The sequence below is a fragment of the Anabas testudineus genome, chromosome 9, assembly GCF_900324465.2.
Source record: "Anabas testudineus chromosome 9, fAnaTes1.2, whole genome shotgun sequence".
NCBI lineage: Eukaryota > Metazoa > Chordata > Actinopteri > Anabantiformes > Anabantidae > Anabas > Anabas testudineus.
The window spans coordinates 927,644-945,936 of record NC_046618.1 but is presented as its reverse complement, the minus strand read 5'-3'; the positions used below and the strand labels follow the sequence as shown (position 1 = coordinate 945,936).

At 38.5% G+C, this 18,293-nt stretch overlaps 1 protein-coding gene across 1 annotated transcript; it reads left to right on the top strand.

The window, feature by feature from the left end:
* The first annotated feature begins 673 nt into the window (after positions 1-673).
* Positions 674-16,645, top strand: LOC113151357 (steroidogenic factor 1). The gene is made up of 7 exons (XM_026344309.1): positions 674-885; positions 2,854-2,972; positions 3,308-3,449; positions 4,210-4,865; positions 9,730-9,849; positions 10,527-10,674; positions 12,663-16,645. Exons 1-7 carry the CDS (start codon positions 864-866, stop codon positions 12,914-12,916), a joined length of 1,461 nt encoding a protein of 486 aa, XP_026200094.1. The 5' UTR covers positions 674-863; the 3' UTR covers positions 12,917-16,645.
* Positions 16,646-18,293: the final 1,648 nt, after the last annotated feature.

The window sequence follows — 18,293 nt, the reverse complement described above, 5'->3', positions numbered from 1 at the left end:
TTTGTTCATGTTTCCACACAATGACCCTCAGAAGCCTGGCGGATCCTCCGCAGCCACCCACTGCTTCCTGTCTCAGCTAACAATAGGCAGTTTGACTTTTCAGAGCACTTACCAAGCAAAATGCCCTGTCAGAGTCAATAATTATTAATGCTTGTGAAATATACTGAATATGCTAAAATTGGTGTGCATGTATACATGTCAAGATAAATATAGACATCTGCAGAAAGGAACAGCCTGCTGTATTGTACCAAGCAGTGTAAAAATAATTGTACATATATTATGTAGCCTCCAGCATATTTCTGTTAGCTCGAAAACAATAATACATTACATATTACATATTATTATTACATAAAACCTGATATAAATTTACCTAATAAAAATAATAATATAATAATATATTTTTTAGTAGTATATAAGCAGGACATAATTATAAGTGTTAAATAATATTTCATGATATATTAAAGCATTGTCTAAATGATTTTTTGCCTCTTACAGTGTGGCACCTCCATCAGCACCACTCGTCCTCTGTCCAGGCATTCGAACGTTACAGGCGACGAGCATCCGTCACGTGACGCAGCGTCCGCCAATAGCAGCCCGGCTGGCGAACTTTTGCGATAAGGGAAGCGCAGTAAAGAGCGAGCGGACTGAAGGAGTTTCACTCTGAGCTCTTCGATGGTCACATCACACATGTAGTACTGGCTCTACTCGTTCCTAAACCAGCATTAGTGTAGACAGTGTGCATCCGGATTTGTTTTATATATACTGTGTTCTCATCAGCAGCCCATGCAAGGCTGCAGCATCACCTAAATTCAGGTTTTAAATATCAGACAATCATCACTGACTGACTGTTGTCTGCTATTCAGATGCTGGGAGACAAGGCTCACGGTAGGTCTGTCCACTTTTTTGCTTTGCTTTTCTGCATCTTCAAGCTCCAGGTAAATGTAAATGATCCAAGCAATGTATAATTTTTATTATAATCAGTATTTGGACCTGCAGTCAACTGAAGCAGCAATCTCACTTAAAGCAATCTGCACTTTTTAGGCATTTAAAAAAAAATAAAACAATAATGGCAAAAATTGTCAATTTTTAGTAATAAAAATTTACAAAAACAGCAAAGAGAACATTGCAAAGGGTGTGTGAGGGTAGAGGTAATTAGGAACCTGGTGATTCAGGAGAAAATGTTGTGATTCTGTGATATCCCCTCTGCGATATTATAAGCTTATATCGAAATATTGAACTAATTATAGCAACTTGTAACAAGAAGCATAGGTTAATAAAAGAATGTAAAATACACACAGCCAATTCTACTACTACTACTACTAATAATAATAATGATAATAATAATAATAATGATAATAACAGTAATGATGATACTAATTTTTCCCATTTGGTGTCACGCGGTACTCTTACTCTGCAACTATCCGCGAGACCCCTCGTAGCGCGCGTGCCCCTCGGACCGCTTCACCTGCGCGTGACGCCTCAGACTCGCGGCCTGCACATCTGCCGCGGGTCGCTCGCGCTCTCGTCCGGACTTTAATGGCGTCGACCGTGTGGAGCTGTGGACACGAAGGCCGCTTCAGCTCCAGGTTCACTGGACACCAGGCGAGCCGAGCTACACTTCTCTCACACAGACACACACAAGAGAGAAATAATGTGCTAATCCTATAATATAAGCTAAACGTAGCAGAGTGGATGGATGTTCATTTGACACTCACTGTCAAGACTTCGCGTGTCGTGCGTCAGGTCGGTGCTTTTAGCTGCTAACAGCCAACATCACTTTCACACAGGCTTTAAATAAAAGAAACACAAGCGCTTTTACAAGAGTCCGTAAAAGTTGAAACAATCTCAATTCACTCTGGTCATATTTTACCTTGGATAATAGTTTGTCTTCCGTTCAGGCTAATGTCATAAATGCAAATTCTTAAAGACGGTGGACATGATAAAAAGACATGTACACACATCTTCAGTCTGAAAGAGACGCGACCATACGTGGTTTCTTTTTATTTCTTTTCTTTTCTTTTCTTTTCTTTTTATTTCTTTTCTTTTCTTTTATCACCTATATAGTGTACATGAGTTCATAGAGGCTGCATGGTATCGGTATGTAGTAAACTAACTGAACTGAATGTTTCCAGAAACAATGAGCGCTGAATGTAGGAACATCAACATCTACACGCAAATATTACGAATCATATTTGAACTGGTTTCAAATCTGTTGTATGATTAAAAGCAGCTCATTGTTAGTTATGTGATTAATCTATAGGGATGTTTTGTGCAGCGTATAAGCATTTGATCTTTAATAAAATGCACATAAACATAGCTTGGTTTTTTTAATATAGAGGTAGGAGCTTATAGAATTATTAGCGATATATTAACATCTTATAATTAGTGAAAGTACAATAAATAAATTCCCTGATTTTATGAAAGGTCTTGAAAGTTGAAAAGCTTATTTAATGACATTTTATTATTAATTATGTGTATTTGTATATGGTTAAATTCTGGCTTTTGCTTTAAATATAAAGTGAGTTAAATTACTCTAAATATATATATATATATAAAAAAAACTATTTGCCGATGCTGGAGGGACCTAATCTATTTAATGTATTTATTTTCACAGTTATATATATGTTTATACATAACATTACATTACATTTCACGCCAGGTTTTTTTTCAAACTGATGCCACACATCGGAAACACCATTAAAACAAATGGCCTCTCATTGTAGTTCACATGTAGAAACCGCTGTTTTGATTTTCGGATTTTCTGTTAGAAACTGCCGACGACTGAGCCACGTTGACCTGTGCGTGCCTGTGCGTGCCTGTGCGTGCGTTTGTGTGCGTGTGCGTGTGAATCAGGTGTGACTCTGAAGGTTATGGAATACACGTACGACGATGACCTGGAAGAGCTGTGTCCTGTGTGTGGAGACAAAGTGTCTGGATACCACTACGGTCTACTCACCTGTGAGAGCTGCAAGGTAACACACACGAAGAAATAACAGTGTGTGAAATAAAGACGTTTTTAATTTTACACAACGCTAAACACTAAAATCCTGTTTTATTATCTCTGTTATTATAACAGACTTACTTATCGATGTAATAAGAGCCGGTTTGATATCGACTTAAATAAACTTAAAACATTTCCCTGCATGATTCTTGTTTCCCTTTCTCCTATAAAAGTAAAAACCTTCAACATTACATTTACTTACTTTAGCTAATTAACAGACATGGAGAAAGTTATACAACATAAAAAAACAGAACTCCTCCACCCGCAGTCGTCTCCCCCGCTTCTAACCCGTCGTCCGTTTTCCAGGGCTTCTTCAAGAGGACAGTGCAGAACAACAAGAGGTACACATGTGCGGAAAACCAGGAGTGTAAGATAGACAAGACCCAGAGGAAGAGATGTCCTTTCTGCCGCTTCCAAAAATGCCTCAACGTCGGGATGCGGCTAGAAGGTACACGTTACTGCATGCAGCCCGTTTAGATCCTTCTTTCACCGTGTAAAAGAGAGGAATGTGTTTTTATTTTAGAAAGAATAAAATACTGTTTTTTACCATTTTAAGGGACTTAAGATATTTCGATTGTTACATTACCTTTTGTGCATTGCATAATTAAAGTTGTTTTGGGTCCAGTAATTATACCAACAATACGCCAATGTTTAGCCTGTTTTTTGTTTTATATATATGTGTGTGTGTGTGTGTGTGTTGACTAATAAGTTACATTTTATGTGATGATGTGATGATTACTACAGTAATATCCCTTTAAAGGGATTTGTGGTTTGGTTGCTCTCATGTTGTTTCCTATACACATGGGGTGGGATTAATTCCCAGACAGCAATGCAGGAAAGCACCTGCTTCCGTAGCAAAAAATAAAAAAAAAGGACACATTCTTGACTTACTGATAAAATCCCGGAGACTCCCTTGTTTTAAATCAAAAGCTCTATTTAGGCTACAAGAAAGAGTGGAGCTGCACAGACTCTGGGGATACTTCTAAGACCTAAAAAGGGAAGCAGAAATGACCAGCATGACTTATATTTACTGTGTAGGAATAGACAGGGACACTGCTGAAATGAAAGTTGGGATTTTACTCCTGCTACTGCACTACAACGCTCAGTGACAAGGTTCGCAAAGGGGATCTTGGCAGTGTAGTAGAATTTAGAAGAGTCCCTATGTCACCTGTAAATCTGGTTTTCACCTCTTGTTTCTTGTGTGACAGCGGTACGTGCAGACCGCATGCGTGGGGGGAGGAATAAATTTGGCCCTATGTACAAGAGAGACAGGGCCTTGAAACAACAGAAAAAGGCTTTGATACGATCCAACGGGTTCAAGCTGGAGAACGCAGCTCCTCCAGCAGCCTCTCCTCTGCAGACTGACTACGGCTTCACCGGCACCCTGCACACCCTGCCCACCATCTCTAAAACTCTGCTCCCCTCCACCCCAAGCTCCATCACCCCTACAGACTACGAGACCAACCTCTATGGACCCCCATCTCTGGGTGTGACCATGCAGTCCCATGTGCCCCTCACTGCCCAGTATCAGTACACAGCCTTCCCGGGCAGGGCAATTAAAGCTGAGTGTCCTGACTACACCAGCTCCCCTGAATCTTTAACAGGATACCCCTACCCAGATATGTACCCATCAGCTTCGCCGCAGCTGCCCAGTCTGCCTCCACTGGTGCTGGAGCTGTTGCAGTGTGATCCAGACGAACTAGTGGTCCAGAACAAGATCATCGCTCATCTGCAGCAGGAGCAGGGCAGCCGGGGCCGGCTGGACAAGCCCAGCACTTTTAGCCTCATGTGTCGCATGGCAGACCAGACTCTCTTCTCCATAGTGGAGTGGGCTCGGAGCTGCATCTTCTTCAAGGAGCTTAGGGTGAGTACCAAGCCCTTTAACACATCCTCAGACAAGCACACACTCCACATGGTGGCAATTACATTTACATTTAGTGATTTGGCATATGCTTTTATACAAGGTAACTTACAAGGAACAAGCTAGGGCAGGGTAAGCATAAGGAGATCTTGCCTAAGGAGGAAATAGTCCACAATTGGGATTCAAACCCTGGTCACCCACATGGAGGGCTACAGAGCTACAGATCTGAACTCACTGTTTCTGTTATGTTATACTCCAGTCTTTATAGCCCTCTATATTTCAAATTTAGAACACAGCTTTTATTGACCCTGGTTTAGTCATTGTTAGTATTTGATGCTGCAGGTCACAAAGAAAATAAAAACAATTACAAAGAATTTAAATACTGCAAAGAAAGGAGGAGACAATGGTCATCATCATAAAATAATCATCTCCTCGTTTTACGTTACTTACTACCCACAATAATCCCATATATTTTCTTTCAATATTAAAGCAGTAATTGGCCTGAGAAAAGTCTGTCTCTTTAAAAATTAACAAATCATTTAATCAAAGGCTGAACTGTTTTTCATCTTATAGAGATAAACACGTGGAAAATGAAATGCAACAGATATTTGTCCAGAAAAAAGGTAATCACATTTGCACTTACAAGTTTTAGTAAGGACACAGTTAATTTTTGATACTCGTTCTCCAACAATATCATATATTAATAGCACTATAATAAGAAGAACAGGGTTACATTACAGATGCTTTGTTAGAAACAAGAAAATAATGATTGATTTTTAGATGAGGTGGACGGTACAATGCTAGGAAGTTTCCAGCATTGTAAGCATGATATACGTTTTCAGCATAAACAAATACATTAATTCATTGTGAAGCTCACTTAAGGCAAAAGTGAATTTTCATATGTTATGAAACTCAGCTTACATTTCTGACAAAAACTCACTAATGGAAATGAATTTAAATATTATTTTTGATTTGATGTTTATCCAATTTGAGAAAATTAACTAACTCAATTTAGTCACTGTAAGGAGATTTTCACCCATCATGTAAGTGATTTAATATGTACAAATTTACAAAAAATATTTCATGCTGGTGTCTCTGCAGTTCCTTAATGCTTAACAGTGGCTGAAAAGACCACACACACATACATCACTGTCTCAGTCCATCATCTCTGTCACTGTGATTATCTTTGTGCAGCACAGACACCATATAATATTGAACAGTTCAGATAATTTAGTCCCAGCAGGAGGAATCAATAGCTGAACTGCTGCTGTTGCTGCTGTCAATACGACTGAATACATCTACTGCTCCACATGAAAATGGAAATTTCAATTTTTTTTTGACAAAACAAAGAAGAAAATATTTCTTCATGATATAATCTATCTGTGCTGTGCTAACAAACACATAGCTGTCAACAAGCTTTGATTTAACCAATTAAACAGAGTAACTAGCAACAAAAAGTTTATTCTGGCCTTGGTGAGATTCTTTCTCGTTTTTTGATCAAATGCAGTTTATTTACTCAGGTACTGCTCCTTTCCTTCTTCACACTCATTTACTTGTTGACATTCATTCCTGGGACTGCCACAAGTTGGGATGCGTGGCCACCGAGAGCTGCACTGCTGCACGCTAGGTTAATTTACCTGAAAATGATAGGCCTATGACCACGTTTTGGCAGAATATCGACATGTGTTTAGCTGGAAATCATACAGTACAAAACAAAACCTGATCAGCAGAGCTAAATTACTGCAGCACGCAGCAAGCTTTGGATCCCCTGCCTGCACAAAAAGGAAGCAAAGTGGAGTATGTGTCAAGTGTGTGTTTGCACAAAGAGCAGCATGGATTTTTTAATCATACTTTGGGGCAACTGAGTAAAAGAGTCACACAGTATTTTAAAATGATGCATACATAACATAATGGTAGTATGTGCTCTGTGACATTAGGACAGAGAAGTGTGTGTCAGTGCATCTTGGCATCTTACCATCCTGTTGTAGGAAATGATATGCTAAAAATGTGCTTTTAGTGAAGTCACAACATTTAATCTGTTCTGAAAGTATGAAAATGACTAAATGTTATTGTTACTAAATTGTCACTTTGTCAGAACATCAGGAAGAATTTGTCTTGTTGTTACTCTTGATACCTTCCTTGTCTCAGAAACAAAGATCATATTGTTATGACAATGCAATTTGTTGCTTCTCCTCAGACTAACATCAAGGTATCTTTATCCTGTGTTGGAGGGAATGCTTCTCTCTATTACCAACACAGGAGAGAAGCACAGACACTGCTTACCTCACACAATACAGAAAACTGTTCACATTAATTACAACTGAATCTCTCCAAAGAAATATAGATTTGTGATATGTGGGTTCCGTAAACACTTGTGTGCATCCATGTATCTTTTGGTAATTTGAATAATTAGCAATTAATGGGTTGGACTACATGTCTGGGTATACACTTGTTTCTGCTTGTACATTTGCTTAAGGAGAGGGTTTTTAGGTTTTTATCATGTCACAATATGTCATGAGAGAACAGTCTTTGTATTTCTTATCTGGTCTTTATATTCCAACGGGTGAATCCATGCTGATATTGCCTTGTTCTGTATCATAGCTTGACTCTTTGAGTGCCAAAACAAATCAAAGTACTTTCACGAAGGGTGCTTCAAGACTTTAGAATTACTGTTTCAGTTGTAGTAGACTGAGAGATTTCATCGGTCATTGTGAGGCATTTGTTGCACAAGTTGTGTGTGGGGGAAATGTAAAGGATTGAAAATGATATATTAGCTGGGGAAATGTAGGCTGCAATTTTCATGTGACAGAAAATACATAACAAAAATCTAAATTGAGATTTATTACTTCATAGTATAGATATAGATAGATAGTGCACAGTGCAAATGTTATAAAGGTTCTTGTGCACACTTTTCTCTTTTTGCAATTGCCATTTTTCACTAGAACAGCTGTGCATCCATGTTTTGCCTCTTCACAGCTTCATTTTGTACACATGTACTGTGTTTCTGTTGACAGACAGAGCATTTTTACAGCCAATATGGACAGTGAGAACAAAGCTGTGCATATTTTGCCAAGAAAGCCTCCCAGAAAGAGCTGTTTCCCTGGGCTGGATAATTACATTCCATACAGACGATAACGGGGGAATGTCAGTTCGCCACTGCAGCTCTATGCTGCGCCTGTCTACATTGTTATTAAATTGTAAGCAGAATGGAAGCTATTGATTTTTGCAGATCCCTAGAGGTGGGCTTTGTCATGTCTTGTGTGTGACCTTCCATTCACCTGTTGAACATGGAAGATGTTGCTTAGGAAGTGCACACAATGTAAATTTTCTACTAGAGGAAGTCCACTAGAAACTGTCCATTTATAATCATCAGGCCTAAGAAAATGTTTAAATTGCATACATACAAAGATTATTATTTTACTTAAAAATTATGTAATAATCAGCCACTGTGAGCTACGAAATCCAGTGTTTGGTAGAGTTCTTAAAAAGATGGCTGATTGAAATCACTTAAATTTGACTAAATATGAATAGTTTTTCTCTGTAAAATAATTTACTTTCCTTATATATATAATATACAATATTTTCCTTATTGCTAATATGAAATCTTCATTTTTTTGTGTTGACCCCAGTAGATTTAATCTTTCCTGGTATGATTCTATGACTGTGTTGGCTAGCACTCAGTGTATAAAAGCTGTGAATTGGCAGAATGCAAATTGTTCTATATATTCATGGAGATACTGGTGAAAGTCTGATTATTCACAGCTGACCTTAGGCTTACCAAAATATGTGGTACGTTTGATATATTTGGAAGGAGTAAAGTCCTGGTTCAGTTTTGTTTCAGGAGTGGATGCTACTATGGTTTTGCAAGAATTGATAAAGGGTGACATGATGCTATTTATATATATATATATATAAATATATATATATATACACGGTATACAATTTATGTATCTGAATTGTACAAAAAAGATTAAGGGAGCCAAATTTGTACATTTATGAATATAACATGTCATATCATATCATATCATATATTTACTGAAATCTAGACTTAAGACTATATATCTTGCTTTATCTCTGCACACATTTCTGTGGCAAGGCCACAAATTTTTACGACATGGCAGTGAGCTAAACTTGGCTCTTACAGGTTAAGAGTGGCATATGACAGGTAAAAAGTGGCATATGACAGGCATATAACCTGATAGATCAGTTTATCCTAGTTCCACACTCTAACAAGGACAGAAAGAGACACTGGAAATCCATGTGAGAGATAAATTAAAGCTATTTTCCTATAACATTTTAGCTGCAGCTGAGTGACCAACTCCTGTTGGAGAGGAAGCATGGGAGGTCGCAGAGACCTCTTGCTTCCTTAACCCCTTCCTTTATCACTGTACACCCAGACCTCCTCCACTGCAGCAGTCCAGATGAGTGTGTGGCCAACATGATTGGATCCACTCTTCAGAAACTGATACAGTACATTTTCATTCAGATGAACAGTAATTCTGTCAGCTCCACAATGTGTGTTTTGGCCTATTAGCAACTGCAGCTGCAGAATAACTGACTTCTGTGTCCTTCATTTTATAGACAATATTGCCAGGGGGGGAGGAGGGATGGTACACGCCTAATCTGAAAATACACACAAACACACACTCATCCCCCAGAACGTAGCAGATGGGGGGTTAGATAGAGGTGAGCAAGGTAAGCAAGACTACAATTAAAAAGAGGCCAAAACATTACCATAAAAGCTCATGTTGTGGTCATATACTGTATTTTATGAACATAGCTTCAGACTATAAGCCTTCTTTTGGATAATTTCGATTTTGTCTCTTCCTTTTAACTGCGTCTACTCGTCTGTCTATGTTTCCTGAAGGTGGGAGATCAAATGAAGCTGCTCCATAACTGCTGGTCTGAACTTCTGGTCCTGGATCACATTTTCAGACAAGTGCAACATGGAAAGGAAGACAGTATCCTGCTGGTGACCGGCCAGGAGGTAAGAACTCCCTCGCATAAACTCCCACCAACACAATGCCTAGACAGCTTCATTCACTTACACCTCACTTCATTCAAAATATGGTTAGAGAAAGGCTGGTTTCCTGTTTTTTAGACTGGACCACATTGATAGTAATGCCTATAATTTCAAGTTCAAAAATATCTTAAATGTGGCTATTTTACATGCTAAAAAATACATGGATACTATAATGCTTGTGTGTAAGTCAGTTTCTCTAATGAATGAAAGTGAAATAATTTCAATTATGAGGCAGGCTATTTCTTCTATTTAGAGATCTGCCTCAAATGCTTTGAATATAGGGGCCCCCAAATGCTTCACATTGTTTCAACTTGAAACTATGTATAAACTGGTTTGTAAGTGTTTTGAATCATCACTGAGGCTACTCTATGATAATTTCTCATACTGTTATTATGTTGTTAATAATAATCATGCTGTATGATGAATAATTATATACATTCATTCTGTGTGATCAACATTATAACAATTAAACAATAAAAGTATACGCTTAAGTGATACAGAAATAAAAATAAAATACTTAGGGAAAGAAAACCTCACAACCACCTACAAGACCTTCACAAAGGCTTGGTTGAAATTCAAAGTGCTTTAATTGAGAGGCCTTCAAGTGCCTTAGAAAATAACCATTGCCCTATGTTGTGCAGGTTGAGCTCTCGTCCATCTTGTCCCAAGCTGAGGTGACTCTGTCCAGTCTGGTCCAGAGAGGTCAGGAGCTGGCGACAAGGCTGCAGGCTCTGCAAGTTGACCGCAGAGAGATCGCCTGCATGAAATTCCTCTTGCTGTTCAACCCCAGTGAGTCAACTTTGAACTCAGGTGTCATCATTGTGATGAGATAAAATGTTGAATGGAAAAATGGCAATAATCACACCTGGTCAGTGTAAAGAGACTCTTATCTTTTATGTTTGAATCATTGTGGTAGTGATCACAAAGTGATACCAGGGCTGTCAGGCTAAACAATAACACTGTCTTAAAAACAGCATTAATACTTCATATATACAGTCTATAGTATTAATTAGTTATTCATTATTAGTTATTCATAGTTGATGTGTTTTGAATGGCTTGAGCTTCCATGTTTAGCCTGTGGAGTGTGGACTTTCAGAACAGCAGGTTTTAAGATAAAAAATCAATCATGTCCATGGGGCTGCAGGGTCATACTGATGCTGTCTTTTGGCAAAATTTGAATAGCAACACTGACATGTTAATGAAAAATGTCACAATTGCAGATTACGTGCTGTCCCTATTTATCTATAAGGTTATAAGTGTTTTCCAAACTGGCCTGTTTCTCTCCAATAAATTCACTTAATTAAATTTCTAGGGTTGACAAAAGCTAATATTAACAAAGACATCCTCCTCTATTGTCCACTAATGGTATTCAAAAGAAGCGTAATGGATGGGTCTATCATTCGATTGCAGGACCGACATTCATGTAGCGGCTTCTGCAAATGGAGAGAGCATAGACATGGCTTGTCCAGATTCCCAGAAGTGTTTGCTGTTTAGCGCTGGCAAAGCGGGGAACAAAGAGCTTTTGAATGGGGAGAGCACTTGTCATAGGCAGAAAATATTTGCTGTCTTTGCTGGCGGCTTCTTTACTCGCGTTCTCGCTCTCCCTCATCTTCAGAGTCAGGTTTGTCGGGGTAATTTAATTGCCCTTAAGCAGTTTGAAAAGATGATTCAAAACACTGATTCAAAACATTTAATTACTGTGTGAATGGATTCTCTAAGATGGGCTCAGCTGATGTTGAATGCCAGTCCACTGGAGGGCTTGACTATTGTCTCACATACACACATAACACACAGTCACACACACAGCCACCCACACATGCATTCACCTTATTTCATGCATAGATGTAGCTTATACACATATATAATCTAGAAACCAGCATTCAGACCATCAATGAATGTGTTGCATGCAACTTTGAAACTGATTTATTTCTTCTCTCTGGCTTTCTGAGATAAAATATTCATGTTTATTACACATGATTGAAGACATTTCTTTCAATCACTATTTTTTATGTATTGAGCAACGTGAATTAAAATCCATATTGACCAAATCCCTTCTGTTCTTCCAAATATGAAGATTTTTTTAAAGCATGTGTTTAAAAAATATACATATACTAGCTCAAGGTTATTTTTTGGTGATTTCATTAGCAACTCATGGTTTTCACAAGCAGTGGAGTTTGCTCAGCTTTTATCAAGTCCAAAACCATGACAGTTACCACATGATGAACACTAAACAAATACGTTACTAATAACATAAAGACCTTTAACCTCTCTGTGTTTCTTGCTAATATTTAATTAATACTCATCAGTTATTGTTGATTGGTTTAGGGGTTTCATATCAACACTACAAGAAGAAAAAGCAGGTTCCACAGCACCCTTACATAAATGTTTTTTGTGATATTTATTTATTATATCTGCATTTTCAAAGTCAGGACACTCAGTAATCGATTCAAACATTATTTTTTTTACATAACACATACACATATATAATAGTAACTAAGATAATTTGTGTCTTTTCTAATATGTGACTCTTTAACACATTAATTTTCATTTTGTAATTCTAACTTCATTAACCTTTGTTTCACCATGATAATTATTTAAAATGTCTGTAAAAATATACTATACATTCTATATGATGTAGTATCAGCTCTTTGTGGGTTGGTTTAACAAGCAGTGGCAGGTTAGTGAGGTTTAAGGGGATTAGAGTCACAGACCGACTCTGCCTCACATTAGCAGATTAAACTTTCCCCTTAGTGACTTATGATGTCATCTGTGTGCAGATGTAAAGCTGTTGGAGAACCAGGCGTTTGTCGAGGGCGTCCAGGAACAGGTGAATGGGGCACTGCTAGAGTACACCCTGTCTACCTACCCTCAGTTCCAGGAAAAGTTCAGTCAGCTTATGGTGCGGCTGCCTGAGCTGCGTTCCCTCAGCACGCAGGCTGAAGACTACCTGTGCTACATGCATCTGAGTGGAGAGGTGCCCTGCAACAACCTGCTCATCGAGATGCTGCACGCCAAGAGAGCATGTGTGTGAGGGACGTACGCAGGATGCTCCAGTGTCTTGTATTGTTTGTTTAGGTGAGACTGTATGTGTGTGTGTGTGTATGTGTGAATGTGTGTGTGTGTGTGTGTGTGTGTGTGTGTGAAGGAAATATGAGTGAGAAAAACTTCAAATGAATATACAAATGGTTCATACTGGGTGATGCGCAGTGGCAAGAAAAATCAGTGAACCATTTGGAATTTCATGGTTTTCTGCATTAATTTGTCATAAAATGTGATCTGATCTTCATCTAAGTCAAGAGTAATAACAAATATAATGTGCCTAAAATAATAACACAAAAATTCTGATCTTTGATGTCCTTATTGAGAACCACCATAAAAAACCTTGTCGAAAAAGTATGTGAAGCCTTGGAATAATGACCTCAAAAAAGCTAACTGGAGTCAGGTGTTAGCATACCTGGAGTCTTGTTGTTCAAAAATTAGGTTGTAGATGTGGACTAGAGGTACTTTGACAAAAAGCACTCAAACATTTTGAGCTTTTTTCACACAAGAAGAATGTGCTTATGTGAGTCATGCCTCGCTAAAAAGGGCTTTCAGAGGATCTACAATGAAGAATTGTTGATTTACATAAAGTTGGAACAGGTTACAAAGTTATTTAAAAATTTACCCATCTACAGTTAGACAAACAATGTATAAATGAAGACACTTAGGGACTTTGGCTACACTACCAAGTAGTGGGCGACCGTTCAAATGATCCCAAGTACAGCGAACACTCATCAGTGAGGTAAAGAAACAACCCTGAGTGACGGCCGAAGATTTGAAGGCATCATTGTAACTGGCTAACATCTGTGTTCATGAGTCTACTGTACGTTAAACATCGAACAAGCAGGGTGTTTATGGCAGGACACCATAAAGAAAGCCACTGCTTACTAATCAAGAACATTTCTGAATGCCTGAAGTTTGCCAACGAGCATATTGACACTTCACAGCAGTGTTGGCAAAATGTTTTGTGAACTGATGAAACTATAATGAACTATTTGGAAAGAACACACAGCACTACATCTGGTGTAAAAAGGGCACTGCATATCATCAAGAAAACATCATCCCAATGGTAAAACGCTAAAATGTTTCCTGAACAATGTGCAGGTCTGATCCACAGCTACAGGAAGTGCTTGGTCAACCAGTTCTTAATTCCAAGAATTCACATACTTTTTCCACTAGCATTATGGGGGTTTTATAGTTGTTTTCAATAAAGACATGAAAAATCTGAATCTCCTTTTGTGTTATTACTTTAGTACTTTAATACTCTTGACTTAGATGAAGATCAGGTCACATTTTATGACAAATTAATGCACCTCACATACTTCTTGCCACTGTATGTGAGGGCCTTTGTTTGGGTGGGAAGTGAGAAAATATTTGTTTGATTTGTAATTATAAAGCTCCATCTGTGCTACCCTGCACAGTTACACGATCACAGTTATGACCTTTACAAACTGGATTTTCTACCCTGTTTTGAAAAAACTAAAATGAGTTCTGCCTGTAGAGTTACATTATATTCTTTTTGACCACAACATGACTACACATTAATCCAATGTCACCTACTAGATTTCCTATGTCCCACAGAGCTGCCTGGCAAACAATTAGGCTCAGGGGAAGGGGCTCCAAAGTGCTGTTTAAGCTCCACAGCTGCTACCTGCATCTTTTTGTAACATCCACACCTAAATATCTGACATCAATGCAAAATTCCTTCCAGCACCACTTTGATAAGAATTGAACTGTGACATCTGGTGCTTGGTAGGTTGACTATTAATGAGCAAACATCTGTTGAATGCTTGCTGGGTGAGCAAACATGCACTTTTAAAGATGGATTTTGTAGCCTCTTTTCAAAAGCTAAACATTAGTATATACATTTTTGATGCAACTTTATGATTGTAAGGTGAGTAACACTGTTCCTGGATTATTAATATTGAATCATTTCTAGATAAAGACGTACTTCAGGGTAACACGACTCACTGTGGTCTTATCAGACTAGACTAGCACTACTCGTATCTCTGCACTTGTTCTTTTTGTCACCAACCTTGTGGGAAAAAAAGAAATCTCTAAGTTTAGTATAGTTTTCTTTTAATCTATGTAGATGTAATATATTGATATATCAAAATCAGTCATGTTAAGAAAAAAAAAACAAACATTCTTATTCAGTTATTCTTACAAAAATAAAATAAAAAAGAGAGAGGAAAGAAGATTTTTAAAACGCAAATGAGAAAAAAAGAAAAGACTGTACAGAGTGTACACAGAAATGCTTTGTGGCTGAGAGCAGAGAGGAGCAGAGAGAAGAAGAACAAAGACACATCGATGTGTGAATGGTTCAGGAGTGATGAGCGACAAAGATGGCATTTTTCTTCTTTTTAAGTAAACATGTGAAATGAAAAAGGAAGCATCTGTTTGCCCTTCAGTTTTCACACAGGAGCCAGGAGAGACTGCACAGGGAGTGAAAATCTGGAAACATTCGATTTCTTGTTTCTTTGTACAATTGTATTAATTTATGGGTCAGTGTTTCTAGAAAACAGCTAAGGTGCCGTCTCAACACACAGTACTGATCTGGGCTTCTGTATGTTTTGCACTGATGCAGCCGCAGAGATAGTTTTTAGTACATGTAATGGAAATCACATTTTCCAAGTGTATACTTGTTGTAAATTACTTAAAGAATGCATCAAAATAAGCCCCTTTAAAAGACCAGAACCAACAATTTGCCACCATTTCCTAATACTAAAAACCTAAATCATTAAAAGTGCCACTACAGCTCCGTTCTTTTAGAACAACTGGGCACTGTTGTTTTTATGAGTTGCTTTAACAGGAGGACAAAGTGCATTAGTTGGATGCTGGGATTTAGAGATCTGACTCCAGTCCATGAGAGACAGTATTCAATACAAACAACGACTGCTCTGTGTCACCTAGAATAAATAGTTAGTTTCACTAATAGGAACAGTAACTGATATATTACACTACAGTATATTGAATACATTTTTGGATTCAAATGTCAGCCAGTGGACAACATCACAGGCCTTTTAGTCCTGAACACAAATCAAAAAGCCGACCTGTGCTGTGGCTCTAAAACACAGCACTGTGCACATGCAGCACAGCAAACACTTGTGTATTTTGTCTCAAGCTGGCTCCTAGATGTTTTAAAATCCTTTTAAAAGTAGGTAGCCCTCAGTAATGATGACAGTGTAACTGATATTCAATGTCACTGTCACCAGGACTAACGGACAAAGACACAGTTGAAGCAACATTTGTTCAATTGTGCAGCTCAATTTTCTCACTGTGAACCATTCCTTGCTCGTTCTCTGACGTGGAAGAGTCCGCCATTTCAAGGTATCGTAGACAATCACTCCGCCTGCCTTAACTTAATGTCTGCCTGAAACACACATGCACACACACACACACACACACTTTGGTTTTCCAGTTGAGACAGCTGTGTGTCATCACTCTGTACAGTATATTTATGTTGTGAAGTGAATATCTACTGCAAGATGAAGATACATTTCAACCCCCCCAAAAGGTTCTCTGCTTTATGTTGAGGTCAAATGGCTACTGCTGTGGAACTGATTCTCTTGATATTGCCTTTGTTTTTGCTCTTTGTGAGTTGGCAGTCCGTCCTGTCTTAAACTGTGCTTTTCTCCTAAAAGAGAAAGTGACCAAAACACTTTGTTTTCTTTACATGTATTTTACTGTAATAGCGTCGAACCAATAAAATTCAATGAAGTAAAACTCCACTGGTGTGTCGTCTTTTATTGCATAACATTCATCAGATATGTATCCAGAGCTCATAGTGTGGCTGTTGGTTTGCCTAGTCTTCAGAAAGGTCATCACTTATTTACATTACACATCAGTTTTAGAAACATCAACGTTAGACTGTAGGACGTGTTTGGAGAACAGCAGCCAAGAAAAGAGCAACAGCACCAACAGCATTGTGCAAAAGTCTACCATTAGATTTATCTTTTACCAAAGCTAAGATGACACATTTATTTCTTGGTTTTTACATCGGAACAACTAGAAACACAAAAAGTGGTTTCTGCTCTCCTCCCACAAGCTGCCAGGTGCTAAGCCAGGTCCTTGCTGAACTTGTTCTGCTCTCTCTCAGAAGGAGCGCTGGGAAAGTTCACATCAGATTTTGACACTCCTAGCTGAAGCTGTTTTTCAAAACTGTTTTGAAAACTGTTTCCTATATTTTCTAGTTGGGTTCTAATAGAAAGACAAAGACATAAATATGTATATGTCAACAACAACAACAACATATATGTGGCCAAAGACTTTTGCACAGCACACAGACCATGTGGTGTGTGTTCAGACGTCAACTGGCGGGTCTGCCTGCTGTAGAAAACAAATCCAGAACAAGGAAGAAACTATCTGCACATGTCGGAGACGACAGTGGTGTGAGGCTACATACTGCACACAGGTATGAGAGCAGATCGTCAGTATATCTCTGGGATGTTAAAGGCAAACAACTGTGATTCCCACTCAGCATCTCTGCTCTTTGGTTGTCTTTTCAAACTCTATGTCCTCCTTATATGATGCTTTATGTAACAACCTAAAACACAGGTTCTAACAAGGCATTATTAAACTCTGGGACAGAGTGTGATAACTAAAAGGCTATAAGAAAACAGGAATTGTAAAACTATTTACACTAAACACAAGGACAGAGGAGTGAGGTCCACAATTAAAATCACATGAACAGTGGTGCTTGACAGTTTGTGAACCCTTGGACTTCAGCCTAAATATGACAGAAACATCATCACATTTTCAGTTTGAGAACTTGTTAATCTTAAATATTTGTGTGTGGCAAACCTAAAAGAAGACAAACTTGTGGGTGGAATCTTAATCAGTAGCAGGACAAAAGCCTAATGGGAGTGCAGGCTCTTGGTGTGATCTTTGGTGGTCGACAGCTCCTGGGGAGGGTAAAGCCTGAGTGATGCTTCCTACATAAGGTGGCACAATAACAATTAGATAACCACCGATATGTCTAAAGACCACGGACACCGTAAAAGCAAAGAGAATGTAGCACAGGCTGCATATGATGTTTACATCTGATGCTTTGTTCTTCTGCAGAAACCTGTGCACTCCTGCAGACTGCTCCACAGCCCTCACTGCAGTGTTGAAGAGAAACTATGTGAACAGCAGGAGGGCTTGCTAGCATGACACAACCCTCACAATGGTGTTTAATGTTCTCCATTTGTACACAATCTGCTTGATAGTAAACTGGTTGAGTACAAACTGTTTAATAAATCTTTCCGGCCTGATGAGCATCAACAACACTTCTTCTGAGGTTTTAGAAATCTCCTTTGTTTAAACCATGACACACTTCGACAAACCTTATTGTCAGATCACTTAAATGGTGAAGATGCAGATTTCCC